This window comes from Phyllostomus discolor, chromosome 3 (assembly GCF_004126475.2).
Source record: "Phyllostomus discolor isolate MPI-MPIP mPhyDis1 chromosome 3, mPhyDis1.pri.v3, whole genome shotgun sequence".
NCBI lineage: Eukaryota > Metazoa > Chordata > Mammalia > Chiroptera > Phyllostomidae > Phyllostomus > Phyllostomus discolor.
Window position 1 is genome coordinate 13,905,345 of NC_040905.2, and position 16,398 is coordinate 13,921,742.

The 16,398-nt window shown below is 52.9% G+C and overlaps 1 protein-coding gene across 1 annotated transcript in view; it reads right to left on the minus strand.

Annotated features, from left to right (window-relative positions):
* Positions 1-5,855, minus strand: part of PDZD2 (PDZ domain containing 2) — a 213,241-nt gene extending 207,386 nt beyond the window's left edge. The window contains 1 exon segment of the mRNA XM_028531856.2: positions 5,032-5,855. Within this exon segment, the coding sequence (XP_028387657.1) occupies positions 5,032-5,507 (476 nt within the window). The 5' untranslated portion in view covers positions 5,508-5,855.
* Between the last annotated feature and the right edge of the window lie 10,543 nt (positions 5,856-16,398).

Sequence of the window (16,398 nt, forward strand, 5' to 3'; positions counted from 1 at the left end):
CTCCTTCAGGGACATGTGTGAAATCAGATCTGTGGTCCCCAAGTCCAAAAGTTTCTTAATACATCCCAGCCCCATTTAAGTGGAATAACCTTCACGTCCAGCCTAAAGGGCTGAGCAAACCTGCACGTCCGCTATGAAAACAGCCCAGTCCTCCATCTCCCTTCCAGCCCCGAAAGGCAACACCTACATTTAAGTCCAAACACAGTATACATGACAGAGCCATCCTCTCTCTGGTGAAGAGCGAGCCCTGGACAAGGTAACTGCGGGATGGGTCAGCTATTAGGCCATCGCCGATGGCCCTGCACCCAGGTTTCTGTGGCTGAGACAAAGAACCCCGATATTCACATACTGCTCTGTGTCCAGGGTCCAGCAGAAGTAACGCCTACGTGAGTGTGGTTGGTAGGGTAATAATCTGGGTGTCATAATTTATAGTTTTCACTTGAACATCTCACCTAAAATGTCATATGGTGAGCTTGAGTGTGATACTGTTGTGATACAGAATTACATATTTATGATTTTGCAACGAAAGAGTTTGTAATAAAAACAGGGGCGTTATTTGTGCCAGACCCTGTATTTCGACATTGGTAAGCCCTGCCATCCAAAAAGCCCCAGGAGTCACGTCTCCACGGCCCTTGTACACAGAGTAGAACTGAGCCTCACATAGACATAAAAACCTCTGGAGAAAGATCATATTTCCAAGAAGAGTCCCATGAAGAAATCTTCATCTGTTTAAAGCCCATGTTTTATTATACATTTCAGGGCCCATACACATACTCGCGCCCTGAAAAGAACAGATTTATTCCCCTGCAGGAGGGGGCAACAACCCTTGGTTAACTACTAAAAGGCAGGAGCTCAAGTCCTTGAACCTCTGAGCTCGGCCAGCAGGTTGCTCAGGGACAGCTCGGCCAGGCCGTGTGGCTCTCTGCCTGCGCTACGGGAGGCAGAGAGGGGGCAAGGGCGGAAGCTTGGAGCTCCACGGCCTTTTGGGAAAGAAAAACTCAAGAGTCATTGGAGGGCATCTGGGGCTCAAAATGAGAGAATAAAAGTGCACAGCACCTAATTTAACCCCGGACTGAGGTAAAAAACTGAGGGGGACGTCGAGATTTCTGCAAGTGGCCGGGGGGTGAAAGAGGTGAAATCAGGCTCGTAACGCTGTAACCACACTAAGATGTTTTTATCTTTTTTCTTTTTCTGGTGTACAATTACAATGACAACAGCCCCCAAGAACCATGCGAAAAGTCTCAAAGCGAGTGTCTTAAGTGGGACATTTGGGTTTGCCGTCTTGCACACCAGCGGCGTGGCCCTGATGGCGGCCAGAGGAGAGGCAGGCCACTGCGATGAGGTTAAAGGGCGTCTGCGGGTGGAGCTCTCCAACCTCAACCCTGGTGGAGTCCTGAGAGTGGCTCCGTTGAGGCACCTCTTCCCTCACAAGCACGAGTGGACTCTGCAAAGCCACTCTGGAAGTGGCTCTGGGCATGACCTGGCTGCCATGGAGGGCGAGTTAAAGTTGCCAGGCTTCTGAAAGAGTGCACCCCCTTGGCCAGCGCAGTGCTTGGTGCTGCCTGGCTACTCCCTTTCCAAAGGCTTTCTGATTCCGGAGGCTTAGTCGGCCTGCGGAAGCAGGGGCGTCCCTCTACCGTCCATCATGAAGACCTTAGCACTGTGGGTTTATCAGACCAGCGACTCATCTACCTGCAGGGTACCTGAAGGCTGTGCGTGTCCAGAGGGAATGCCACTGGGGGGGATGGGGCACTTCCTGGGGGCAGCACGAGGACACCAGTACCTAGAGGTGAGGATGGCGCCTGAGTCACTTTCTGCTTGGGGGCTGTGGTGTTGCCATTCAAGGCAGCTATGGTGGCAGAAACCATGATCCCAATAGCACAGCTGAGAAACCCACACAGCCTAATTAATAAACCACGAACTGGACTGAAACTCCCAGCACTTTCTCGCCCTGTGCTCGACTGACTTCAACCACAAGAGGGCAGGCGTCGGCGGGAGATCGCCCACGGGCAGCCCAGAAGTCTCCAGAGCTGAGCTGAGAGCAAGCTCCCACCAGCCAGGCCAAGGACTGTCACTGACACTTTTAATGCAACAAGCTACACTCTTATTGAGGAGAAAGGTTCTGGATGTCACTCCCATCCACTTAGAGATGGGGATAGGAAAATATGTAGAGAATATGTAGAAAATCCTCACTTTCTATTTGTTTGTACTGTCAACAGTAAGTTGTCAAAAAAGAAAGAAAGAAAGAAAGAAACCTATCCTAATTTCGTTGGTTACTCTTTGTAGTGTTGAACACGTTTTAAACTTTGAGTCAGAGGCCCTGAATTCTAGTCCCCACTCTTCTCTCTATGAGATCACGACCCTGGGAAACCACCTGCTCAGGAACGGTGAGGAAACAGGAGTCTGGGATGAGCTCGGGGGTGCGGTCCAGAGACCCAGTCCAGCGGCACGCGGGGGCGGGGCCAAGGAGAGTGAAGTGGGAGCAGGTGTGAGGTCCGAGACGCTCCACGTGCACGGCCTCCTCGGGGAGCCGGCAGTTCCACATGACGGGTTTCCCGGATAATTGGATCTTAAATGCCGAAACTTGTTTTCCTTTCAACCTTTGGTAGCGGGAATCTTTCTAAAGTGTTATGATATGCTTCTCCGGCTTCTTAGGCAGTGAGCAGAACCTGATTTAACCTTGCCCGTATCACAACGCCCACTTTGCACCACAGACACAGTCCTGAAGAGGGCGCCAGTGCCCATGGGCACAGACAGGCGGTCAGGGCCCTCTGCCGAGTGGCCCCTGAGACCATGGTCTAAAGCTCTAATTGGCAAGTCTTTCCTTCTTGGACCTCCTACATCGCTACCTGCTATCATTTCTCCAAGTAACACCTTCTAGCAGCCTCTTGACACCCTGTTTAAAATCTGCCACACTCTAGACAGAACTCAAGGTTGCCATGGGTAACCAGAGTCTGAGCCCGTAACAACCCTACATTTAATTTTACACACAATTTAAAGGCAGTGAGTACTGTGCTAAAGGCTACTCCTGGCCTGGGCTGATCTTCAGCTTGTTCGCCCAAGGGGTAATGCTTCTGTAGCGGCTGGCCAATCACCCTGCGCCCTGAGGCCCTCTGGCCAGCCCAGCACCCTGTTCTTGCACAAGCTGGCATCCTTCCCAGTTGGCTAGTACCCATGCCACACTGGATGCACAGTATTTGAATATCGCACTGGTTTCTGGGTTGAAGATGAGTCTCTTTTCTGCTGAGTGAATTGCCAGAATTTGAGGCTCTTCTCTGACCCTTGCATGCTGAGCCCTGGGTTCAGGTCACCTGAAGCCAGCCAGCTGGGGTGTTAATAGCTACTTTTGATTGAATGTCGAGCATGTGCCAGATGCACATTCAGTACGTTATATAAATCATCTCAGCTCATCCACAAACGGACCCCGTTGGGGAAATAGCGCCGACCTCCTGTGGCTGCGGAACGCACCCGTCACAGGCCCCGTAAGCGGGTCTGGGAACCAGATCTCCTCTCGGGGGCGTGCTCTTTGCACCACGTTCCGCTCAGGTTTATTAACGTGTAAGAAAGTCCAGTCCAGGGTCACATCCTGGGAAACATCTTAAGTGAAACACGGTCCTTTTACTTTTCAAGCAAATGGCTTTTCAAGCCGAAAACACGGCTACTTGTTTTTGGTGTGTGGGTTGTGTTTTAATTAATTCCACATTGTGTCACCAATTTGGAACAATCTGTCCTCAGGGAACAGATCTGGTTTACTTATAGAAATCTAGCCGAGGGAGGGAGAGACTGCGGTTATAAAGTATTTGGAGGAACTAATCAAAAAAAGCTTTCCCAGTTCTCTCTGCACCAGACAGAAGTAAATAGAACATTCCAGAGAGTCCCATCTTCCCAGAGTAGGTGTGACAGAGCTCACACACAAAAACTCAGCTAAGCCTGAAAGATGGAGCATGTGACAAGAAGAGAGCTAAGATCCCTCCTGTCCCAGAAAGTTCCCTAGAAGTTCACTCCAGGGCGACGCTGTTACCACCCGGGAGGAGGAGGGCTCTCAGAGCCAATGGGAGAGCCGAGGAGCGAGCCATGGACCTCGGGGGTCTCGGCCAGCCACAGCCAGGAGTGGGGTCTGTAGCGGAGGGACAGTCACGGATTTAGCTTTGGAACTGGTCCCGCAGTGCAGACAGATGTCATCCCCATGGCTACGAGCCCTGTGGTCTCCCCAGGGAGGGACTTTGCAAAGTGACTCTGAACAAATTTTTGAAATAAGCAAACCATGACTTCACTGTCCACACGCTGCACCTGCTCCCCCAACGGTGCGTGCGCACGTGACCCTCTGTGTCCTCTCCCGGATGCAGCCCCAGAGCTCTCATGTTCCAGAGCAGCTCTTGTCGAGTGGAGGGGGGAGCCCCAGGGAAGAACTGAGCAGCCACAGGCGACAGGGCTCTGGAGGCCGGACACCCCACATCTGGGGGTTGGTGCAGCCATGTTCCCTCTGCAGTGACCAGGAGAGACAAACGCCAGGCCCTGGGCCCCACTGCCGGTAGCTCCTTGGCCTGCAGCAAAGTAATGCAGCCTTTTCCTTGTGGGCACGTCTTTGCCGTTTTTAGAAGAACACGAGTTGTATTGGATTAGGGGCCCGTCTTACTCCCATGCAGCCTCGTCTTAAGTAATAACATGTGCAGTGGCCTTCGTTCCAAATAAGGCCCTATCAGAGGCACCAGGGGCTAGGCCTTCTGCGTACAAATTCTGGGGGCGACACGGTTCAACCCATAACATCATCTGAGGTAGTTTTGAATTCAAAATCAGCCTCAAGAGGAGGAACAGAATGAACTTCCCAAAAGATTGTCTCACAGTATAATCACAAGTAACAGCACGGGTGACATCTTTGCTCCCCAGGGTGAGGCGAGGAGGCCGTCGGCCGTGGAGCAGAGAGGTGCACTGGGCTCTCGACAGAACCCTAAGTGCTCCTCCCCACTTCTTAGGACAAAACCCACCTGGGCGTGTGCCACAGGTTAGCGTCGCAGGCAACTCCCCACTCACCTGGCCCCGCTGACGTCCACACCGACCATCAGCTGCCCGTTCAGGGAGAGGACCTCGTCGCGCAGCCGGACCTTCCCGCTCTTGCCGGCCGGGCTGTTCTTCCTCAGCTCCGTCACCCAGATGCAGCCCACGTCCAGCACGGGCCCCTGGTGGGTTTTCCGCTTCTTGCCCGCCCTGCGCTTTTCTCCGTAGTCCCCGAACACAGGGATGTTCCCAAAGCTGAGGCCCACAGTGTCTGTGTCCCCCAGCTCCTTGGAGAGGTATACAGTACAGATCTCCATCCCCGGGGGGCTGTGGTCAGGGGGGCCCGCACTCTCTTCCACAGCGAAGTTCAGCTGGATGTACTCCTGCAGCTTCTGGATGGCCGCCTGGCACAGCCGCTGCTCCGGCCCGTCCCCGCCCTCCCGCACGCTGTTCTCCAGCCACCGGCAGAGCAGGGGCAGGTGCCGCCCGGCATTGTCCTGGGTGATGGGCATGGTGCTCACTCCCGGGCGCCAGCATCATGAGAGGACCTGCTCCTGGGGGCAGGGCCCCACGGGGCCCCATGTCCCTCGGGAGCCCTGGCTGTCATCGGCTCTGCCTGCACTCATGTCCAGGCTTGAGGACCAGGGATGCCAGCTGGGGATGGGGCAGTTCGCCTTGGCAGGAGGAGGACAGGACACAGACCCACAGAGGGACAGGTGTTGTGCCTGGAGGGCTCAGCGAGGGGAGGGAACGAGTGTCTGACAGTCACGGCTTGGCTCACATCACAGCAGGGCCACACAAACGGCCCGGAAAAGGCATGTCCCTTCGTCGGCCATAGCATGAGCTGACGGGTTCATTCACACCTGGAGGAGGAAAAGACAAAAAAATCCCTTTGGTCACGACAGTGAGCCTTCTGACGCAGAACACATGGTCTCTGGTATTACAGAAAGGCAATGTTCGCTTTCTGAGCCAGAGGCGGAATGCTTCCGCCCATCCCCCAGCCTGGCTCCCTCCACCCAGTGAACACAGACGCAGTCGGAAACAGACAGACAGATGGACACACCCACCCACACCCTTCCCTCGCACAGAAACCTCTGGAACACTGACCATCCCCAGGAAGGTTCCCTGATCCCCAGGGAAGCGAGATGACTTTGACTTTTGCCAGGTCAGCCCCCATCAAGCTCGCAGGAACCAGAAGACTACGTGGCAAGACTCCTTGGAAGATCACAGAGGGGCCGGGACTTATTTAAGGCCTTCCGTCCCTAGGAAGTTGACATCTATCTCCCTTTGCCTTGACGTGTCGGACTGCACGCACAGGAAGGCTCTCCATTCCGGAACTGCACTCCGGCAGTGCTGCCGAGAGGAGAGGGGGCCAGCCAACCGTACGGAGACTCGGAGACTTGGGCTCGCCCCGGGACGCCACAGTCCTGAGCTCAGCCGTGGACTCGGTCTCCGTCACACAGACCCAGGGGGAACCCTGTCCCTTGGCACCCTACAGCTCTTAGGCTCCTCCCTTCTTTTCCTTTGCTACACTGTTCAAGCCAGGCTACTCCTGGGCCCATCCAAAAGCCTTCTCCTCCAGAGAAATGTTTCTCCAAGTTTCTGGGCGAGAAGGTTGGCTGCTCGCTGGCCTGGGCTTTAATGCACAACTTGGAGCGGCGAAGCGCCCGCTGGCTGTGGGGCCAGCTGCAGGGGCGGGGGGCTGGCGCAGTCTCGCCCCCGCAGATTTCTGCACAGTGCTGGTTCTCCCCCAGTGAAAGATTAATTGAATTTCATTACCAGTTCGTCTTCTCCACCAAAGAAAATTTTCACATCCATCCCTTGTAAGTGCAGAAAAATGACCCCTTTCACTCTTTCCTCTGAACTTCACTTGCGCCCAAAGTCAATATGAACTGGGCCATCAAAGATGCAAGACATTCTTCACCTTCTCAGGAAGTGATTTAACAAGAAATAATAATAAATGGGAGAGGTGTCAGCAGCCCTGTCAATAATAAATAGCCGTATTACTCAGTGACCATAAAGAAATGTCTGGTATCATAGGTTTTGATTTTCCAAAGATCTCGAGTGCCAGCTATTAATGGGTTCCAAATACACCAGAAGCTCAGCAAATATCATCTCCATAATCACATGCCCATTAAAAAGAAATGCAAAATCAAAGAAAAGACAATCCATACATGTGCAAAAATAGAACGTTCCCTTTGGCCAAAATAAGTAACACCTCGCGCTGAAAAGTAATGCCACGCAGGCATATTAACATCTTATGAATAAATGAAAACATTTTCCATTAGGCCTAGCAACCTTTCCGAGTCTCCTTTCTCTCCTCTGTAAAATGAGAAAGTTAGGCTAAGTGATCTCTAAGGCCCCTCAGACTCCGTGGAGAGATCCTTAAATACAGTGACCAAGTAATAGTCAACAATGTACTCCCTACCCCAGCACCGTGCAGGCCACCTTGTATACTCTCAGTGACTTCAAACAGTTTTTTAAAAGAGGCTTTACATTCCAATTTTAAGGGTCTGTGGTTCAAGGGCCGAGGCACTAGCCTCGGCTCCAACGGCTCCATGCAAATGGAAACAGAGTACATGTCTTGGACAAGATATTCTCTAAATAAGTCTGACCAAAGAAAACCAAACTTTGGAGCAATGGAGAATTTGTTTTCCTGATGTCGACTTCTATTCATGCAATGTGTACTTACTGAATCTCGATTAAGAACCAGACCTTGGCACTGGGAATAGACTGTCAATAAAGCCAATCCCTGGCCCTGAAGGAATTCATAGTCTAGAGGGAGATGCATAAATGAATGGAAACCAGTGTGTAATGAGTCTTACAACAACCCTGTTAACACAATCGACAAAGGTGCCCTCCTGGCAGCCGGGCCCACGCAGTCTCAGCCTCCCCCCCCCACCCCGGCCCTGGGGGGGGTCCTGGGGCTGGGCATCTCGTAGGAGCTGGAACAGAGTTCTGCCCTGAGAACTGAGTGCTGGGGCCTGGAGAGAAAGGGTCTGGTCCCAGGTGTGTGGTGAGAACTATAACGTGGGATCTAGGGGTTGTAAATGGCAATAGTCTACTGGGTGTGTTGACTGAGTGGCAAAAAAAGCCATCCTGCCACGAACTAAAACCCATCAGTAGAAGGAAGAGGCACAAGACTGGGGAAAGAGTGGGCTCTGGCCCCCCACACCAGTCCTGGCCTTAAGGTCAGCCAGGCTGGGTGGGGGGCCCTGCTGACCTCCCCCTCGGTCTGAAAGACCACAGCCATCCTTATAGTCAAGTACATTGTAAAAACTTACCTACTTCAAAAAAAAACCTGACAAAAAAAAACTAAGCTAAAAACCCCCCACCTTTAAATAAAAATAAAGTTTACCTTGAGTTGTTTTCCATACTTTGCAACTCAGAAGTTGTCAGGTGACATACATTGGAGGGGAGCAGAGCCGACTGGCTCAGCTTGGAGCATCGTCCATCTGTGGACCAGATGGTCACAGCCAAGGGGGTACAGTCATGAGATGCCAGCATGGCTGCCAGGGGCCCGCCCCCCGACCCTGCACGTGAGGAGGGCAGGGAAGGAGTTTCCAGGAAATGAAAAATTGTTTCAAGTGTACAGACACCCTCCAAGACCATCTTACTTTGATGTTCATGGGCTACACAACTCTTGAATTCCATACTTGTGATTATGGATTTCCCAGTGATGCTTCCAGCCCCCTGTTCTATCAACTCCTTTTCCTGGGACTTTCTGTAAATACGGGAAGTAGAGGTTGAAGGGGTCAGGCCAGTGTCCCAGCCCCCCGGACTGCTCATGACCCTGTCAGGCCAGTTTCCCAGCCCGTCAGACTGCTCGTGACTCAGTTATCCCAACCCGCTTGATAGCCCGTGGCTCCATCGGAACTCTTTCCCGCCTCACTCAATAGACGTCTGGTGCCGGACATGATGGCCCGTGGTCAGACTGACCCTCCCGTACTGGGAACAGCCTGGCCTTTTACCTAACCCATTGTCCTGACTCACATCCTGGAACCCTGAGGCACCTGTCTGGAAGAACAAGAGACTGACCCCCTCCCCTGTCGCCTCACAAACCCTGTGCTTTTTCTTTAAAAACCCCATTCTTGCCTCCCCCTGCAGTTGGGGCTGCAGTTGGTCCGGACTCAGCCCACCTGTAAGCACAGCATCAAATACAGGCACTTGGATCAGATCATCCAGCCCCTCCTGCCTCTATATCTCTACCTAACAGAGGTATTCCCATCCAGCTCCGTAATTTGAGATGACTCAGGGTAGCAGATGCACAATTTGGCAACGCCATGGAAAGCATGGTTCTTCCACGAAATCCACGGAAACATTGTAGTGAACAAAATGTTGCCCCAGAGAAGATACAGAAGGACAGAAATCTGCAAATGGTCACGAACACCGACATTCCTGTTGGGCCGATCCCACAAAGGTCTAAGAGCTCCTCACCCTGAAGATCCATCCGTATCGGCCGAGAACAGGACTTGTGGACGCGGAGGCTCACTGCACCGTCCAGTTGGCATCTGTCTATCGTGTGTAATTCTTCAATTAGAGTCTCATCTCAAGCAAACAGCCATGGTCATTTAATTTCATTTTGAGTAGCCTGAAGCTGACAGCCTTAGCCTTCAAAATGAATGCGTCTGTCACTGAGATAATTGATTGATGCTGTGTTTACCATCTACCAACTTTCTTGCACCCCCTGTCAGGGAACGCATCACTCACAACAGGCTGGTGTCCCTCTCCGAGGGGTGAAAACTAGTGTTACAGAATGCACCTGTGGGCGCCGAGAGAGACCAGGTACTGTTACCGAAGCAAGACCCCTCCCCCAGATCTTTCTGTCACTGGGTTCGTTGCCTGCCACCAGGTGTTAGGAACTGTGGCCCTCAATGCCAGAGTTCGGTAATAAGGGAAGAAACTATTTATTCAAAAGTTATACAGGTTTAGAGTAATGGATGAATGTCGCTATTAAAATCCCAAAGTCCCTTTAAAACACCCCCCCCCACACACACACACAGAGTCCCGCCTTCCCGCCTTTGCCCAGCCAGGCCAGTCAGGGGCACCACACCTCAGGAAAAGAAAGAGAAGTCCGCAGAGCGGCCAGACTCCCGGTTCCTCCCCGGCATCCGTGCTCAGACAGGCAGGGCTCCCGTAGTCCCCAGCACCATCAGCTGGGTCATGCAATCTCCAGTTCTTAATCCCAAACCACAAGACACCTCCTCATGGCCTGCCAGCCAGAGTCCTCTCACCCCTTTTCTTCCCGCATGGTCTCACATGGTCCTCCGTCACTGTCTCCCATTGTCTCTCATTGTCCCTTGTCCCACATGGTGGCCAACCTTTAGTTTAAATCCCAGCCTGGATCTTCCTCTGTAACCCCATTCCCGACTCTTCCCACAGTCGGCTATACTTGCTGGCACTCTCGTATTCTCTGTCTTCCTTCGCTGCCATAGTTAGTCCGGGCAGGCGTGGCCCTGTGGTGCGGAGTGAACCATCTCCAAGCTCTCTGGCAGGAGCAGTAAGGGAGCTGCCTCCCATTACACCACCGGTCAAGGTCACACCCTCTTCCTAGCGAGCCTGCAGTGATATGCAAAATAACTCTCAATGGCCCTGCTCCTTGTCTCCCATCCCCCAGCCAGACTTGTGTGTGTGGGATTTCCTATATTTCCCAGACACCTCAAGTTCTGGACCCTGTTATAAATCCCCTCTCGGGACTCCCACCCCACACCCCATTACTCTAGTTTGAGGGTGCGGGGGGACCATAAAAGTCTTAGATATTATAATGGTTGGTTCCCCCCAACCCCCTGCCACAAAGGTAAATCATACCTGAAAAAACGAATCTTACTCCTTAGTCTTTAACTTCTGTGTTAGAGAGAATGAAATTAAATTACATTTTTAAAATTAATAAAGCTCAGAAAAATGAACTTTCCCCCTCCAGGACGAGGAGAAGGGGATGAGACTGGAGGAGACTGGGAGATGCTGCGCTAAGTGGACCCGGGCGTCGGCCCCAGGGCACAGGCCAGAGTCACCGGAGACGCAGAGGCCGGGGCTGAGCCCGACGGGGCTCCTCCAGGCCTTGCCCCAAAGTCAGGTTCCCAGCAGGCTGTCTCGTGCAAACCGCCTCTTGCAAACTGTCCTGGATTCTTGCCGTCTTCCTATTCCGACCTCTGCTACCTTCCCGGTTCCTAAACCTTCCTCTCGTCTTCCTACCTTCCAGACTGGATTCCCCTTTCGACTTTTAGAAAACTCTCCTATTTTTAAAAGAAAAACAGTGCCGAGTAAGTATCTCCTAGTCCTTCATTCAGCAGACGTTCATCGGGGGCCTGCCACGTGCTGGGGCCTGAACGAAGCAGACAGAAAGTCATAGGAATCAGTCAACTTAAAAACACGACAGCGCCAGAGGCTCAGGAGTCCCACACAGAGAACTGTGGTCTGGCCGAGGCCAGCGAGGGGTGTGGGGGTGGAGGGACTAGGAAAGGCCCCTCTGGAAAGGGACTGGCGTGAAGTGAGAGACCGAGGAGAGAGTGTGTCTGCAGGGAGGCCGTTTCTGGACAGCGGGCAGCAAGCCCAGACTCCACGGCGGGTGAGAGCCCGTGTGGCCACCTGTGAAGGGCGACGGCGGGTGTGGAAATGCCCCCGCTGAGCTGGGTGCTTCCCCTCTGCCTTATTCTCTCTGCTGACCCTCACAACCACCTTGGGGAACCAGGGCCTCTGGCCCCTTTCACCGACACTGGCAGGGCTGTGGGCTGTCACTCAGCAGCTGTTATTGACTTCCTACTTTGATTTGGGGGCACAAAAACATGAAAACAACCCAGCCCTGGCTGGTGTGGCTCAGTGGATTGAGCACTGGCCTGTGAACCAAAGGGTCACGGGTTCGATTCCCAGTTAGGGCACATGCCTGGGTTGTGGCCCAGGCCCCCAGTAGGGGGCACTCGAGAGGCAACCACACAATGATGTTTCTCTCCCTCTCTTTCTCTCTCCTTTCCCATCTCTCTAAAAATAAGTAAATAAAATCTTAGAAAAAAAAACCCCAAACAACAGAGCATGTTTCTGCCCCTAGAGAGCTAAACGCACACAGGAATTCATGCAAGAGTTTACTAACATCTCTGTGCTGCCCCTGGTGTTACAGACAAACCCACGACGGACTGAGCAACGGCAAATATGAATGGCCGTGAGGGACTCCTTTAGATCGGCTTATGTCTCGGAAGAGCAAGGTGCTGGCTAATTTGAGGAGTATTCTTAAGTAATCTGGGGAGTATTTAAGCATGCAAATAAAAGTTTCTTATACAAAATGAAGGACTTCACATCCTATAACTCACTGAGGCTAAAGAAAGACTAGGTCATTTTTAAAAACCTACACAAAAATTCCACTTTCACTTCCTCCCACCTGGAGCTAGTACAATGGACGGACCACATGTTATCAAACATATGCTGCAGATGACACCAAGTCCTTTAAAGACAACGATCCCAAACATTAGTTGCTGGCAGAGGTGACCTTCGTCGCACGGGACGGTGTGATCTTCAATCCCCGTCAAGCATCCCTGGCCTGTCGCTTGTTTTCAAAGTCAGCAAATGAATGCCTTGTCACTCCTCCCAGGTCCCAGACACACTTCCCTGACACCGGGGAACGGGTCAAACTGCCCAGATCACACCGTCTCATTCATCCCCTTTGGCACGTTATTAAGGAATAAAACGAAGCTCGGAGGGCGGTGGGGGGTCCGGGGAGGCGGGTCGGTGTTGCCTTTCCTTGGGTATCCGCGGACTCCGGCGCCCCCCCCCCCCGCCCCCCCGAGCAGGCTTTTCCAGGGGCGGCCATTGCTGTCTGCTCCCCAGGTTTGGCGTTTCCCTTTCCTTTCCCCTTTTCTTTGCCAGCAAAGGTGCCACACGTTTTAGACATTGTATCACCATCTGTTTTTGCATACTGGATTCCCACGGGTTTACTGTAACATGGAAACCTTTGTAACTGTGGGTGAGCCCAGTTTTTTAAATGTAACAAAGGCGCGCCCCTCCGCCTTCCAGGTCGTGAAAGCAGCAGTATCTGCCACAGAGGCACCTCTGCACCTGGCCTTCGTTAGTCTTGTCGCTCGCATCGTCGGGGCTGCGTGGTTCGGCGTGACAGCCATCTTCTGGGTCAAACTGTTCGGGTAGCCCGAGTCCGGCATGCTGTCCTGTTGGAGCTGAGAGCCGGAAACGGAGCGGCTACGGCTCCTTTTTAAATCCCTGCACGGCTGACTCTAGACTAACTGGGTGACGGCTGTGCACGCGAGTCAGAAGGAGAACCCGATCCAGCCTCCGTTTCACGCAGCAAGGGTGGGTCGCGCCAGGCACCGCACCGGGCTGGGGGAGAGAGGAGGAGCGGCCCGTGGGGGGCCGAGGAGAGAGAGAGAGCATGAAGTAGAGTGCGGGAAGGGCGATAAGGCGGTACATTTGGGGGCACGTGACAGATTCTGGACAGCGGGGCTGTCCAAGGTCTATTTGGGGGCTTCTGGGGGTGAAAGAGGGGATCCCATATAAATCCTGGAAGGCGGGGGCCTGGCAGGAACCTCAGGGCTTGCCACATCTGGCCCTCAATGTCCCAGATGAGAGGAATGCACATGGAGACAGGACTGTGACCCTGCACTCCCTGGGCCTGAGGACCCTTGAAGACACAGGAGAGAACAAAAACTGGACGGAATCAAAAGGGATGGCCCGGCAGCTGCTCTGGAAATCCCGTACTTGAAGATATCGTATATCCCAAAACAAGGACTGTTTATCGAAACAACAAGAAATGAAGATGAGGGGAAATTTCATGAAACACTACGAATGTTTTTTTTTTTGTCTTAGGATGAGCGCGAGAGAAGCAGACGGAGACCGGACCACCACAACGGGGGTGAGGAACTCTTCCCGTTCCCCGCCGAACTGTGAAGCACACTCGCCGTGGCTTCACACACGGAAACGAGTGTGCGAGTCTGCGGTTTAAGACCCTTTACGCAGGATTTGGCCAGTTGTGGACGAAGGCTACTTCTGGAGTTTGGGGGCCTCCGTTCTAAAAGAGCGTAAGGACTGGGTTAAGAGGGCATTTAACTCATGAGCTGGCAACTGGATACTTGGAAATAGTTGCTCTCTAACAAGTGGGAAATTGACTGGGACAACCAAGCTGCTGGGTCAGCGGCAGGACAGTCATGAAGTCACTATGGTTGCCCGTCTGACTGTGACCCTCCTGTGACTTTGGACAGATGGGGCCGCCAGGAGGCCACCGACCTGTCACCCACAGTCCCACGGATCACGCCGTCGACACGCAGCCTGCGTCACAGTAAGTTCTCCTGCGATTACAATGGGGTTATTTTTTTAAAAATAGTTACTTCACAGTTATTCCTTTCAGATCAATTGTGCTGTTTAGATGCTTCTGATGTTTAGGCATTTGGGTAAATAGTCTACTTGCTATATTTGAATTCTCGGCATGTAACTGCAGAGGCTCTGACCTCATCATTAATTAACAACGACTCAAATATTTATAGCAGCCGGTAATACACTTTGCTGTTAGTTAACTGCAGGTCCCCAGGCAAGTCATTTAGCATCTTTTTTTTTTTAATTCTTACCCGAGAATATGTTCATTGATTTTAGAGACACAGGAAGGGAGAGAGAGAGAGAAACATCAATGTGAGAAACATTGATCGGTTGCCTCCCATATGTGCCCCAACCAGGGATTGAACCCACAAACTAGGTAGGAGTCCTGACTGGTAATCGAACCTGCAACCATGTGGTGCACAGGATGATGCTCCAACCAACTGAGCCACCGGCCAGGGCTCAGCTGGCATCTTTGAGCCTCAGTCTCCTTATCTACCGAGTGAGGTGGTTTTACGAAGCTTCCTTCCAGTCCCAGCATTTTCCTGGACTTTGGAGCTGAGTTAGCACGTCAGGGATGGAGTTGCTAGGCTCATTAAGCAGCATCCACACAGCACACGGAGGTTTCAGACTGCAGGAGAGATGGGCCAAACTGCTTTATCAGGGTTTGAGTATCTGCCAAGGCGAGGGAGGAAGGGGGCCCCCGGGGTGGTTTTCAGCTCACTGTGCTTATAACCAGAGTTCAGCTCTTCCAGAAGACAAGAAGAAATATATCCTGCCGGATAACAGCTCTTTGGAGCCGCAGAAAGAACCGAGGCTTCGAGAAGGGAGGACGAACTTGCCTGGGAGGTGGGGTTCAGTGGGAAATCCGGTGTTCCCATGGAGGCCCCACAGATGCTCCAATGTGGCGAGGGCCTGAACTGTGTGGAGACCGGCCTGCGCACCCCCCCCCCCCCCCGCCCGCCCAGGCCACTCGCAGGACGCAGGGCTGGAGCGCCTGGTGCGGACAGTATCCTCAGAGGAAACCGAGAGAGATCACAGAGCACAAAGGTTCAGCCCCTGCGCTGCTGGGAGAAGCATCCCCTTTTCCCAGGCCTCGCTGTGGGAAAGGCCTCAGACAAGTCAAAGTCAAAGTCCATGGGAGAGAGAGAAGAAAGAATCCTCGTTTGACCTCTTCCAGGCAGGAAATCCAGGAGAAGGAGAGATGGTGAAGGCATGTGAGACCCCGGCCCCCCACACGCTCAAGGGCCCCCACCGCTACTTGTACTCCATCTCGGTGTTCGAAGGGGTGGGGGAGAAATAAAGCAGAGAGAAAAATAAGATGAGATGGCATGAACGGAAAGGAGCTAGGCTGGAAATCATCCAGTTGAGGTTCACGTATGGGCACTGCCGAGGTGACCTTGGGGAGAGGCCTGGAGGTGGGAGGAGGCTGGAATTGTTATCCTCCCGAGACCCTGCTGTTGCTGCCTCAGGGTCAACTCGGGGGCCTGTGCCTGGGTGAACAATGAGGCTGAGGGAGGCCACTGGTAGGCCAAGGGGATCCCCCTAGGGGACCTGGTCGTGGTTGACTTTCCACCATTCACATCTTCAGGCTCCCGGGCTCAGGAACCCGAGTTCTGTCTGCACATTGAAAGAGCATCTGCCTCTCAAGCGCAGATACACTGTTACCAGCAAGAAAGCTCATTCACTAATTTTCAGTTGGAAATAATACAGTTATTAAGTGGGCGGGGAGTTTGCATCGGCCTGATCCATGACTGCTTTTCCTGCCCGCAACAGGCAGAGGACCGCAGACTCCAGAACCACGAGGGCCCCAAGCTAAGGCTCTCTCTCTGCCACTCCAGCCCCCAGCTGAGGCACTGTCTCTGCTGCTCCAGCCAGGGCTTTCCAAAGGAAGGGGCCCACTTACCCAAGACTGCCCTGCATCAGACAGCACCCGAAAACGCATCGCTGACATCTGGCCCCTAGAGCTTTTCCCTCCTGTCCTCTGCACCAACTCCTACCCCCTTTCTCCAAACGGCATACTATAACACCAGTAAGTGTTCACTCCTGTTCACTGAATTAGGGGAACAGTCACACTGTAGTCCTTCATCCCCAAAG